Source organism: Echiichthys vipera, assembly GCF_963691815.1.
Source record: "Echiichthys vipera genome assembly, chromosome: 9".
NCBI lineage: Eukaryota > Metazoa > Chordata > Actinopteri > Perciformes > Trachinidae > Echiichthys > Echiichthys vipera.
The window spans coordinates 15,700,798-15,715,891 of NC_139834.1; the positions used below are offsets into that span (position 1 = coordinate 15,700,798).

Below are 15,094 nucleotides of genomic sequence, written 5' to 3' on the forward strand. Positions count from 1 at the left end.
CTCTCCGATGAAAATTAAAAAAAAAATGGATTCGATTAATCTGACATATGTTAAAACAACTGGCTTTAAAGGTCCCATATTTTAAAAAGTGAGATTTCCATGTCTTTTTTTTTTCTTTTTTTAAAGCAGGTCAAGGTGCTATATAAAAACTTTGAAATTATCAAAACGCTCAATCCACAGAGAAATGCACTCAGCCTGTATCCAGAAACTACGTCTTTAAACAAACAGGTAGGACTTTGGTACGGTTATGATATATGCTATGCTATTATATGCTTAACCATTATTATATTTTTACAGTCATTCCCTTGATGCAATGATGTTGCAGAGACACCGAGAGTGCAGATGTAGAAGAGCTGAAAAAGCTAACCAGTGAGAGCTGATTAGGCGTTTTCAGAAGGGGCTTAAAGAGACAGGCCCTAAATGAAGACAGATGGTGAATAAAGTTATATTCAGAAAGATAGTATAAGAAAAAAAGACGTATTTTTTATGAACATTAAAGCAAGTAAACAAGTTCTACAAGAAACACGAAATAAAAGTATGAAAATGAGCATGATATGTCTCCTTAAGCAATTACACAACATTACATCATCCTATATCATACACGGACAATGATAATTTAACATTTAAACACAACATAATCTATTCTGACATATTATTCATGTAATGTAATTTACCATGCAGGAAGCTGGGAGTTAAAGCTCTAGGGTAAAAACAAGCTGCATAGTAGCAGGGAGTTTTTCAATAGGAAAAACAGATTAAAGATAAGTAGGTACTACTCACTCCTGTGAATTTCAATTCCAGCATATCCCCAGGATGAACACTCCAGGTGGTGTGTTTGTCTTTGTGTGTATATTGTGCCGCTGTGGGCATGCGCGGATTTGTGCTCTTTCTGTCTGCATGTTTGTGTGTGTCTCGCATATATTCAAATGAGCCTGCCATGTCTTTCTGTCAATAGGTGGTCCTGCCACAGTGTATGATGCAGTTTAAAAAGAGAGGAAATTACTTTTTTTCTCAAGTCATTCTGCTGAGGCTCAGACTTGGTACGAGATGACAGCAATAATTAAACTGGCACAGTCAGAGAGGCAGACCCTGTTGTCTCACACACACACACACACACACATACGTCCACATTCACAAGCCTTCACTGCAGCTGACAAGTTAAAAGCTGAACACACAGCTAACAAGACTTTCAGTGGTAACTGGATTAGATTTGTTCGCACTAGAAGGATAGTCTGGCATTTCTACCTGATTACAGATCCCTTATGTGTTTCTACTGGGCTTTGATTCTCAGTAAAAACCTGATAAGACCAAACCCGACTGGCCTGGTCCAGGTCAAGCTCCATGTTCTCTTATTTCTCCCAGGTTTGTTTTATTTGTCAATACATTTTTAGCGTAAATCAAACCCCAATGCGGTACTTGTGGTATGTTAACAAGTTAACATTTAGCCACCAGTTGCTTTAGCGGTACTTTTATGATACTTCGGAGCTGTCAGGTTGCCTGAGGTGTAATAATGATGCCTGTGAATAAGAAATTAGTACAGGGTTCCCACACGTTCTAGGCATCAAATTTATGGACTTTTTGAGGACTTTCCAGGCCAAATTCCCTCAAATTCAAAGACATCAAAAAGTAGTGAAATAAAATTCAGAAGAACTTCAATTGATATTCTTGCAGAAGATTCAATGAACTATGTCTATTTATGCTGATTTTTCTCTATCAAAAATTACAAACTTTCAAGGCTTTCAAGTACTCTTGGAAACACTGTTAGCATCAAGATAATTTATTTTGTCCTAGCAGAAGGAAAATGATGAGATATATGCAAGACATGTATTAAGATATCTGTGTTTTGCTAAAAAAAAAATTAAAAATCTTCTTAGACTAATTTTTGATCAGATTTGTGTCCCTATTAAGACAGAATAATCTTTGGTTCCATCTATTTTGAGCATGGAAAAAATTATCTTATGTTCTTCCAGTCCCCTAGTGTAAATTCCAGCTATGCCTTCCCCTTCTATTAAACAATTTTCAGTTCCTATTTCATCATTTTTCATCACGCCCCCTTACACCCACCCAGTCCATTTCTCTGACATTTGGACTCATCTTCCCCCTTTCATTTACTGACATCCTGTGATTATGATTTGCCTGAAAAAGGATTCAGCTTGTTTACACTTTCAAAAGTTCATAAACGATCCCCCTCATTTAGCTGTCAACTTGATTGGCTTATTGTTCGTGTGCCGTACTTGCTGTGTGGTTTCCTGACTGTTGAAGCCACTGACCTTAACAAATGCCTATCCATTATGAATGCAACACTAAAGCCGTGAAAGTTAGCAAAAGCTGTCATATACAGCTGAGGTATGCTAACAAACGCTGTCAGAGAGGCAGAGTGTATGGGGGGTCACATACATTATTGACTGGTAGCAGAAGTCTTAGACTTTTTTAAGCAGTGCATTAAGCCTTGCCTCAGCACATTCTCTCCACCAAGAAGAGGGGAGGGCAGTGGCCTGAATCTGAATGTTCTCCCGAGGTAGTTGCAAACAAAACCACAGTCAACTCCAGTTCGAAATAGACTCACATAAAAAACATTACCGGAGGTGCTGTGTGCTGTTGGTTCAGCATGCATTTGTACTTTTGGTCAAAACGTAACATACCTTTTTCCATATAATCATCTTTTGGGGTCATACTTTGTTGAGAACATCTGAACATTTTCCTTAAGAGTATCAGAGTTATTATTTAACAACTTACCAATATTAGCCAGAAATATTCCAAATCAGGCATGCATAGATAGCAGCTACTGCATGTTTGTCCATTTAAAAATTGCTACATATGTATAGCTGTTCACCGGCTGTAAGAGGAAATGCTAACCAAGCCTCGCCCGCTGGATCAGGGCATGTCCTATGGGTCTAGGGTCTGCCAGAGGCCTGATCCGCGGAAGCCTGAGAAGGGCTGGGTGGGATTGGCTTGGGTCAACCCATCAATAGCACTGGGGACAGCAATTAATATTGTCAAACCAGCCAGGGAGGAGTTGCAGCATCAACAAAATGGAAAAGTGCTCTGTGACACTTTGCTTCCTCTGTTTTGCACATTTAGATTGGTTACAAGCCAAGAAGACAGAGCACGGTGGAGAGACCGATACAAAGGGAAAGACAGAGCAAAGGAAAGACAGAGAGAGGGAGGGGAGTAGCGTGCTTTAAAAGATCAAGTCCCGATAATCAATACTTGACAAGTTCTCAGCAGTTCTGCTGAATGAAAGGGAATATAAAGGGAATATAAAGCACTAAACCCAGCCCTGCCATACCGTTCTCCTCTGTCTCATATTTCTTCTTTCTTCACTTTCATTTAATGCTTTGACTGAACTCTGGACTTATCTATTTTCTTTACATTTACCATTCCCGTCCTTCCTGTCTACATCCCCATTTCATCAATCTAGAAAACAATTCCATCCCTCTCACTGTGACAGAAAAACAACCAAAGAGAAGGAGAAGGACGAGACTGTTGTTGTTCTGACATCTACTGGCTGGCTCTGCCTTGTCATTAGTAGCCATCAATCTTCACAGACACTCAGAGATAGACAGACAGACAGACAGACACACACACATACACACACACACACACACAGACACACACACACACAGACGTGGCAATGATCTGAGACTGAGGACAGCTAATGAAATTAGGGAAATAAGGAGAGCAGTGCTGTCAGCTCAGCATGGCAGTGTGGTGTGTCAGGGAGGAGGGCAGACAGAAGGAAAGGGCAGAAGACTGCAGGGCTGGACCACACCATTATAATCCCTAACAGAACTATACACCAACAAACAAGGAAAGTTCCTTGATAAGCTTGATAAGTTTAGTGTCCATATATTTCTCATATATAAATATATTTTATTTTTAGGGAAGACAACTTCATATCAGACAAAATCTAAAAAAAAAAAGAAATTGATGACGATTGAAGGGACATTAAGTTTCAATTAATTTCAATCATCATATTTTCAATCTGTGCATTAAAGTCAGAAAAGACAGAAAATTGAAAAAAAGAGTCAGAATTTTGCACACACACAAAAATGTAAATACTAATACAAAATATAACAACACTCACTGGAAACACGCTTACAGAATAAACGAACATTAAACGTGACATTAAAACGTCCACTGAGGCTTCTGCTTAAGAGATAAAAACTTCAAATCAGTGTGGACCAATGATGAGACAACAACGTTCCTCAAACTACGTTCGCCAGCTTCCTCTGCAATGGTTTAATGGCTCAGCACTGGAGAATTAGCTCCACCAACTGTTTATCTTAATGAGAAAGACTGAATGATCTCATAACAATCATAAAATTTTCTTTTGCAGATTTTCTGGAGATTTGGTTAAAATTTGCAGTACATTTATATGGAAACTTAGCTATTGTGTGGCTCTTCTTAAAAGAAAACGGTTTATTCTTTTATTAATTATGACGTGTTTTTTTATTTTTGTAATTTAGGCCATCATGGCCATCATTTAGAAACCTCGAAACCTCAATTTAAAGGTGAATTAAAATGTGAGCACATAACCAAAATGTAATGTAATGTCAGTAATAATCCCTTATGGCAATTGAGCAGAACTACGGCAAGTTTGGTAGGCCAAATTTGACACTGGAAGTCAGCAATTAAACTGTGATGGATATTTGCTGTAAAAACAACAGTTTTCGTTCTACTATTCATCTTTGTTTTATCTTTTCGAATAAATATGGCTAACCTTGAGGTTTGATTGTCTGATTGCTCTGTCTGACTTATTGTTTTAGTCAACAATTAAATTGAAGTGTTAAAAGGGAAATACATCCCTATTCAAATCATCTCCTGCAGGGGACGAGTTGTGTCGTTGAAATGCTGAATTTGTGTTTAACATTCCCTGTACATGTCAGCAAACGAAAATTAAATTTAATCTGAGGTTTTGCTGGAAGAATTTCGTTTAAAGTCCTGTGTGTGGCTTTTATTTTTAACATACACCCATGCAAACTTCCCCTGCACTACAGTGGTAATCATGTTGAGGACTACAGAGGCGTAGCTGCCACAGGTAAGTGATATCAGCAGGTACAGAGCATGCAGAGCCCGAATGCCATTACAGGAGAAACAGCCCTAGCAGCAAGGCATCCACTCTGCTTTGAAGTGCATTTGTCACATGAAACACAGCCGTGCTTGACTTCAAAGAGGGCATTACAATAGCTCCACGCCTTTCAACTTTGATAACAACATGTTCACTGTTTCTTTAAATGTCTGCTGTTGCCACCATTTCAGGAGGGAAGCGGAGAGGAGAGGAGAGGAGAGAAGCGGAAAGGAGAGGAGAGGAGAGGAGAAGAGAGGAGAGAAGACTGCAATAACCACATAAATACACATCTACAAGGCCCATTGCAACGTTTACTTTGAAACATTGTTTCACTGGCCATTTTATCTTATCTATAACAGTGGAAATTAAATTTTCTGAAACAACTAAAAGACACAACTGCTATAGCCAAAAGTTTAATTTTCTGTCAGACAGAGGGGAGGATGTGCTTGCCACAATAATGTGGAGACGATAAGGGAGAGAGGATAGAGACATGAACACAATCAAACACCAATTGCAAATGCAATTACACACACATACATACACTCTGTCACTCTCTCTTACACACTCACACAATATCAGACAAAAAAACCGGCAGGATGCTAATATACTATGCATTAGGTTGAAAAACATGTTTCTCTACCATATCATCCTCCTCTTCCCAAATCAAATGCATTATCTTAACACACAAGAATGAAAGCACAAACCTTCTCCCAATTAAACACACTTAAAAAGAATGACATCAACTAGTGTGCACACACATACAGGTGATCCCTTTTACAGCAGCAGAGGCTGCTGTCTCTCAGCAGGTGGTAGCGAGCGATAAAAAGGTGGAATTGACGTGGAGATAAAACCACGTTGACGGACAGGGGAGAGCGCCTGCACGGAAATTGAATTGCTGAAGCGCCACATATACTTTAGCAAAAAGCAGAGGGATGAGAAGAGGCGGAGTAGAGAGGGGAGAGACAGACAAAGGCGCTAGGGGATGCTTAAGGACAGCAGCGGGACTGCACACTAGGCCAGAAAGATGAGAGTATGGGTAATACAAGCAGAGAGAAATTGGACAAAGATGGGGGGGGAGGCAAGACGGACGAACGTACGGACAAAAATGACTCAAGGACACTTTCATTATTTGTTGTTCATAGGATTCATGAATCAGCAGACAATGGGTTATATTCTCCAAAGATGTGTGCATGTGGTTTCTTTTTCACTCCTCCACTTTCTTCAATTTTCTTTCCTATAACCTTTATTCTTCGTGTTCCTCCTACGCCTTTCATCTGTCTTTTCTAAAGCCCAATTCCATCACCCCTGTGACCAGTATTGCTTCTCATCAACCCCCATAACTTTTACTACACACACATATGAACACACACTGGCACACACAACCCCACTGAGATGTACAATTATCAGGAATTCAGCACCCGGGCAGGCGGCTTTAGAGAAGCCATTAGCTTACCAAGTCCTCATATCTCCAGGAATTTAACACATTCTCGAGGAGATGGGACACACAGAAAGCTATGTCACCAGATCCAGTCCATCTGATCTCACAGCACATACTCTTGTCAACAGGTACATTTATCAATTAGCTGACAAGACATGTCTCTCTATAGTGAAAATAGTTGTTACATAAGTTAAATACAGTTAATACTGGTTCCAAAAGCAGTGATTTAACATTGATTAAGTGAATAATATTTTTAATATCCAGTAACAATGTTCAATTAGAACCTTGCTTTCATGATAGCAATCATTGGATAAGAGTATGAGTTTTGTTTTTGAAATGCCAGATGACTCATATTAGCACGAAATACTTCAGCTTCTCTTCGTGTTCAGTGACGACTGTTGTGCAAGTGAATGGGTAGAAATGTGAAAGGGAATGTAACACAGTGCAACAGGCATCGTCATGCAATCCGAGTGGGCAAAGGTAACGCACATAAGAATAATAACACAGGCACAGGCAAAGCTAAAGCAGAAATGGTTTGTCACTATCTGTGCCCTTTTCTCTCTCTCTTTCTCTCTCTCTCTCTCTCTCTCTCTTCACATTTCAGCTTGTATCCTTGGACCAGACTCTCAGAGAGAAATTCAATTTCTGTTAACAGCACCATGTTGTACTGATAATATCTATCACCTGGAGCTAAAGCTGCTGCCAGAAAGGCAGAGCACTGTGGACACATCCTGAACTGCACCTGTTACAACTTGAACAAACACTCAAACATAGTGTATATTCACACATGTTTACACACAATTGTGGCCATACTATCAATCAACACGGATAACGCCAAGAAGGTCATATGCAAACTTTGCAAGAAAAACTATCACTCGTCCGAGACGTACATGACCTCCCACTTTAACATGTAAGTAATGTTAGCGTAGCCTAGCTACCTGCCATTGTTCCAACAGTCTCCTTGCTGATTTTTTCTGACACATTCAGAATTAGAATCTGAAATAATTTGCCGGTGTTATTAACAGGGAACAGACTTATGCCGCGGCTGTGCGCACTTGTAAAATAATGGTTATTAATTATGTTGAATTATGTTGTTCATTTGCTGAGGCTATACCCTATACCTAAACCCCTACAGGTAATGCATTTGCATTTGTGTTCAGAGTAAAAGTGAGCGGGCCGCTCAGCCTCCTTTGAGGAGCAGATCATGTGTTTTGCAAGTAAAATCTCTGCAAGGTAGCTGTTGACTTTACCTGTCGAATGAATGTAGTGTTGAGTATAGAGTATAGTACAATATTACAATCTGGAATGTGTTAAGAAAACATAAAAGTATGTACTTATGTACTTAAAACTTAAACTTAAGCACTACATGACAGGATACATGTACAAATGCTATAGTCCATCCACTCCACCTACACGCAGAATTGAACAAAACACGTTCAAATATCAAAAACCATATGATTTTAGTTCAGTTTAGAACTTTGTCTTAAAGTGGCCTGTTAGATTGTGATGTTTGGTCTGAGCAGATCAATAAAGTGACACAGACACTGATGGGTGGCTCACAGCCTTTCTCTGTCTGCCACCTCACCCGCTCTTTCACATATCTCTCTCACACATACACACAGCAAATGCAAGATGTGTCTGGTTTCACTCGGGCAATGTGACACTAAAGCACTTCTTCAGACATCAAATAGGGTCAGCAGAGTGAAATAAATACTTTACCAATTGATTTCACTGAGTTCAGTCGAGTACCTTTGCTATTTCATTCCCAAAAAATCTTTGGAAACAGATGTACCAATACAACTGAAAATCATCTATATTTAATTATTATACTAATTGGAAATTAAGAAGTCTGTGTTATGTACTACAAAAGCTGATGGTTATAAATAGAACTAAATACATTTTTTAATACATCTTAACATTTCCCTGTGCTTTTGAATCGTCTTGTATTTGAAATGTTTCTCTTAATTCGAAGGAAGGTTTAATGTGATGGATGGTAGAAACCGAGCCCCAACCGAAGAGATTTCCAGGTTGAGTACGATTTGATCAAGCTAAGAGAAACCAACCTTGACGTAAAGGCTACGTCCATTTTTTATACAGTCTATGATAAAAACGAGTACCTTCATTGCCTCGGCTTTCTTGTGGAACATCTCCTCCATGTCCTCAGCAAGCCTCTTTACCAGCTGCAGCCCGTCAATCTCCTCCACGCGCACTGCCCTCTCAAACTCCTTATATTTCTGAAAGAAAAATACACATTCATGTCATCCAGCTGCAATTACTGCAACAGTTAAATCACTGAATGATGTGATTTCAATCCATTTACTTTACCATACACTGCATGTGATAGATTATAGCATATATGTCCCAGTGTGCGCAAATGTTCAATGTCCTATCTACTGTAATGTTACTCTTTTGCTTACATCCGACAAAAAAAAACATATTTCTCAGGCAAAGCAAGGTGATGGAGAAAATATGATGATCCTAAATTCGAACAGCTTGAAGTCATGAGTGTAAAGTCTTGAAAACATACCTTATATCAATTATGCAGACATTACTATTGTGTTGTAGTGTAGGTATTTTCTGGAGGTAAGCAAGCTATAAAAAGCAGTTTGTTTATACAGTTATATAGATGGCCTCTGACAGCTCCTTACAACATATGACACAATCTATTCTATACAGTAGTGCTGGACGATAGGGTCCAAACCTTCTATCCCAATATACGTAGATTGTTTTATGTCTTGATAACGATATACAGTTAGCACAATATAGCAGGTTCTCTGGTAAATTTAATAATTAAATAGTCTATATGAAATAACAACATGGTAATAAAAACATAGCCTATTTTTGTTTACTCCTGAGTGAATTTCATTTTTTCATTTTAGTAAATTTCATATCAGATTTTTGAAGAAAATTGAGTTAGTATGTGCTTGGTATTATTCATTTAGATGACGTAATATCGAATGAAGATGATAAACGATCACATTGAATTATAACCCTTCCTACTATACAGTAGATCTTCAATAGGAACAACTCAGAAGAGGAGTTTACGGGAGAAAAATGGGAGAAACCAGAGAAAACACTACATAGCATGCAATACGTGTTGTGTATACAGAGTAACCGGAATTGCGAAGGTTAAATTACAATATAAAACCAAGGACCTGTAGCAATGCTACAAAAAACTTAGAATGAATTGTTAGTGGGTCAAAAGTAGAATATAGCTTAGTAAGAGTTGCTTTTCCAAACTAATCTACATATAAACGAAACCAATCAGCTCAGCCAAGAGAATTACCAGCCAGCAACGTTCAAGTTTTACCAACCACATATTAAGCATTGATGACACATCATTGCCCTCAGTATATGCCATACACAAAATCACATTATTCTCCTATACACCAATAATAGGGAACTTAACTTAACCAGAGCCTTAACTGGGGACAGTGACATTAAGTCTCACTAATTCCACACCCATACATGCCCCACACACACACACACGCACATGCACATGCACACACGCACAAACACACACACACACACACACACACACACACACACACACACACACACACACACACACACACACACACACACACACACACATATATATATATGCAGTACTGATCTAAGTAAGAGGGTATACTTATACAGAAAAAATAAGAAGAAGAGAAGAAAAATATTTTTGAAATCTCTGCAAAGCTGCAGGCAGCTGCTTCACTCCTTGGGGGACTTAACAGGAGATTACCGCCATATCAAATAGCATGCCCCCTCTAATGTTATGCCAACCTGCTTAGATTCATGCTCTTAGCTGCTCCTGTACAGCAACACACATGATGAGCAGGACAAGGGGAACATGGATGACGGGGAGGAGAAATTGGGACTGCATCAGACACTTGGATTTAGGCAATCATCTGAAAAACTGCAGGTTGCCACCAAACATAGAGGAATATTTTTCTATTTCATACCAGAACTATTGATAAGGATGAATTCTTTACTTGTAGCTGAAGGTGATAAATTAAAGCAGAGAGGCTAAGCAAAATGTTGAGTCACTTGAGTTAAGTAGTTTATTAAGCTGGGCCATTGGGGGGGAAAAAACTTTTGGTGAAAACAATCAAGCACAGAAAAGGGACACTGAGAGGGGACACTGAATTTGATCATAGATTAGTATCTTGTTAGAATTATGGGTACATTGTTTGATTGTCTCTATTCCTAGGGAAAGACACAGCCCGACAGACAAACACATGAGAAAGGGAAAGGACAGATAAAAGGAAACAAAGAGAGAGAGAGGCAGGAGACAGATAGAGAAAAAAGATACGAAGCGCAAACCCTGTGTGGGTGCAAAGAGATTCAAGAGATGCAGAGACAGGTAGGATGAAGAAGAAAGGGAAGGCGAAGAGATGTTGAGGCTGAAAAGTGAAGATAGAAAGTAGAGCAATAGGATGATGGATGAACAGAGAGAGCACAGGAAGATAATATTGAAGTGTAAGGTCAGAGGGCGGTGTGAAATGCTATCTGTATTTGAAGCGCTGCAGGTGGGCACAAGTAGAGGGAATCGGGTTAAAATCGCTCAATTTACTTTTGGTTTGATATAGAATTAAAACAAGAGCTAGGGTGGAAGGGATTTCTGATAACAGTTATAGCGATTAGAGAAAAGAGGGTCTGATTCATCAAGGTACTTTTTGAGTAAAGAAAGATTTAACAGTGAACAGTGAAAAGCTACTAACAGTAAGAAGCCATGGGATTGTTAGAATGGAATAAAATCAGGTTCACCGGGGGAACACTCACTGTTTCAGCTTTATCTCCATATCACAGCATCAACACTCTGTTCACAACCGTAACGCGGAACAGTCTGTGTGCCTTTGAAACTCTGCCGAAGTGGTGCCTTCACTGCCAATTTCATTTGCATGTCACAGTTTGGAGTATCAAAATTGTCTTCAAAAGCTCTGGTGCAGCCATCCAAAAATGCTTCTGTTTCACATATGGTAACGATTGGATCAGAAAAAAAGAAAGAAAGAAAGAAACTCTACAAAGCAATGGGAAGACGCACCTGAATAAATGTTACTTTTATGTCCTTTTAGATACATTTTATTCCTTCAGAACTGTTTTGCATGACAACTACCCAAATCACAAATGTTTCATATTTTCTCACCTTTGTCCCTGACCCAAAAGCACTCCAAATTAATTGCAGCCTCAAGTAACATCTTCTGTGGCCAATCAAAGTGACTGGTTGATGACTCAGAACCCAAATCACATGGAGCGCCCATAACCGCATGAAACTATAATCCCACTGGCTGACTGACAACTGCAGTGTGTCAGAGGAACAGAAAATCCAGGTTTTAAGCCAATCCTGGTTCCTGGCTGACGGTGGTGGGCTGTTAAAGCTGACAGGTCAGTGGCGGCTCAAACCTGAACTGGCTGGACTGGTTTCTTCACCAATTTTTTCTTTTGTCCATTCTCCTTTTTCTGGCTCCCTAGAGTTTCTTTCTAGCTGGTCTGTCTACTGCTTTCCTTTTTCACCCCTCTTCTTCTCTGCACCCACTTCATTTGCTAATTATAAAAATGAATGGGTTGACTTCATGGACGTAGTTATAGCTAAGAATTCTCTCTGATGACAGTCCCTAAGTAAATTCAATTGAAATCCATATATTTTTGTCTATGGATGACTAAATCCTTGTCCATGAAACCGGCCCTGAACTGACAGATATTACACACTTCACACTTCAAGGCATAAGGAAAGCACATAGTGCCTACAGCCTGAACCGAAGTGTTTACATGTTTGGGATCACCTTCGTGTGGTCAGTGAGAGGCTAACACAGTCCAGCTCCACCACAGGCTGTCTGCAGTGCTATGTTCAGTCAGGCTGATCAGAGCAGACCAGGGCAGACCGATCCTAATTAGCCTGAAGCTATACTCTTCACATCACATCAACATCACAGGAAAGTCAAATGACATACATTCAGAATCACCATTTCCCAGGAGAGTGGACAGGGAAGCTTCTACAACTGGCTTCATTGGCAGCTTAAGGTCAAATATTATTGTATACAGTGAACCTATTGCCTGGGGCTTTATGTAATAGATTTGGTACAATTGTCAAGATTTTGCGTGAGAAGCAATTGCCTCTTGTCACCTGGGAAGTGCCTCACAAGCACTGGGAAAATTTTGCTTTGGAGGTGGTGGTTCATGTCCACTTGACTAACTACTCATCTTCTGCTGAGCAGTGAAACATATTTTGGCTGAACTTGCTGTTGAGCACAAAATAATGTTCCCTTTCCCTTGTCTCCAAGGATTGTTCTATTCGTTGGTTTGTGCACCTGGATATTGGCCTGATTTACCAGTCGTACGTGTATGCATTTCACAGAGGAGATATCTGCTAGCCTATAATTCCATTTTCACAATTTATTGCTTCCCTCCAAGCTTTCACATTCCCTTCTGTGTGATAGATTTAAGATTGTATTATTTTGCAGTTAGCGAGCAATATTTTACCCATTTAATCTAGGTCTGTGTCATGGTATTGTGTTCATAAGAGAGGTGTTTGGCCCCTCTCCGTAGCCTAAGCAGGAACGGAGCAGTGGAGATGTGCTCAAATCTGTCGAAATCTGCCATTCAGTGGATTTTGGCACATCTGCCTCAGGGAATTCCATCTAGGAGCCAGGTAAAACACTATTCCTCTGAACACAATGCCCACATTGCCATGATACAGACTTGGATTAAAATGGGTAAAGTATCTTTAATCACATTAAGTGACTGAGACTTGGGAGGTAGGGGCTCAGTATGCTGGATACAGTTTACAGTACTGTGCAGCCAGTCTTGCTCTTGGTTTCACCACAAAACAGCTCCAATGGAGCAGCTAGAGATTTGGCTTCCCTAAGCCAAAACAAGTGTGTCTGCCCATGAACTACAACTCAGTCACAGATTTACTTCTCTGCTAGCAAGATATATATCAGGCTGCTAAGGCTACCTCATGTGTCCACTGGACAAAGTAGTTTTGTTGAAGACAAGCAGTGGTGACACATATTGTATGGTCTGTGGTGACTCAACCCCTCCCCCTTACCCCTCTGCTGTGCCGCATCACATGAATGAGCTGATGCTGCTAATCTCTCTTCTACACAGTGTGCTCTGACTGTGGGACAACAATGAGAGGCTAGAATCCCCATATCCAAGCTGCACTCTAGCACACAGAAACAGATGACATGAGCAAGCCCGCTTTAACACACATGCACACAAAACTCAATAAATACTGCAATTAGTACACAGTACATTTGTAGCAATGTTTTTTCTCCCCCATCCTTCGTAATGAAGTGTAGTGTAGCCTCATAAATGACATGATACCGCATGTGTTTGTATCATGTCATGTATGTCATTTCCTTGGGGTTTGATAATAAAGTGATTAATGAAGGGGAAAAACTTCATTTCACACTAAGACTGAACCCCAATCCCCCAAATCCCAGCTCATTTTACGCGTCACCAGAGCCCACTTTACCTTGGCCCACACTCACACAATCTCACTGCTGTTTGAATCGTTCCTCATCTCTCTTGGTCTGTCTCTCTCTTTCTTGCACACATATGCACGCACTGATGTTTACACTTTAACATCTTTGCACAGACACAGACAAATAAACTCTTTGGATTTTTCATGTATTAATTATTGAACTAAGAAACATAATTTACATCTAAATATAAATGAAAAAGCCGAAATACAAACAGTTTTAATGGTCTTGCTGTTGCTCAGATGTTTCCGTCTCTCTGGCTCACTAAATGAAGCTCAACATTTACAGCAGAAAAGGAGAGGCCAAAGCATGTGCCAAGATGCCAAGCATACTGCCCTGAATTACAAGTCTGCATGTTATATGATCCTGTCTCATTCAAGCTGTATTATTTGGTTTTCATTCACAAAAATCAGACCTGCCTGTTTTGTTTGCTTCTTTCTGTTTGACTACAAGTGGATGACTGTGGTATGATGAACAAAAGAGAGGAAGGCCTCAGAAAGCCTTTGAATGTGTGCTTGTGTGTGGGTGTGTGTTTGCTGGAGAAGACGAGGAGAGACAACACAAGGACACAGAGACCAATAAGTCCACTTAACAGACTCTCTGATGTACTGAGGCCCCTGAAATGAGCAAATACAAAAAACAAAACTTTTACGTGATATTTGCTGCATGTTCCTTTAAGATATTGATGATCAAAAACAACGAGGCAAGGAAGAAATTATTAAATTTGATGAAAAAAGAGAGATGGAGAGAAAACGCAAAGAAAGGAAGAGGAATATGACGGAGTCCTACAGACTGTATGGACGACACGTCTCCACTCTCCCACTGTACAAAGTGAAGCCAAAATATGTACATGCGCTGCCATCTTGTCATGTAGAGTAAGAGTCTTTGCAGTATCGAGCCGAGGTATTGAAGTCATGCCCATACACCTGCCGAACCAATCTTGGGTCAATCACACTTGTCAAACATGACGTTACACCCTGTTTTTATAGCTTCAAATAATTAAAGTCAACTTCATCAGAAAAATTGCCACTTGAACATATCATACATCAGCATGGTAAATCTACCTAATTTCATTTTTAGTTTGGCTCATCTGCTAACATGGAGGAG

At 39.8% G+C, this 15,094-nt stretch overlaps 1 protein-coding gene across 1 annotated transcript in view; it reads right to left on the reverse strand.

Annotated features, from left to right (window-relative positions):
* cacna2d3a (calcium channel, voltage-dependent, alpha 2/delta subunit 3a) overlaps positions 1 to 15,094 on the reverse strand; it is a gene marked incomplete at its 5' end in the record, with an annotated part of 110,899 nt that overhangs the window by 79,753 nt on the left and 16,052 nt on the right. Inside the window, one exon of the mRNA XM_083919830.1 lies at positions 8,627 to 8,743. Coding sequence (XP_083775956.1) covers positions 8,627 to 8,743 — 117 coding nt within the window. The remainder of the gene's footprint in view (positions 1 to 8,626; positions 8,744 to 15,094) is intronic.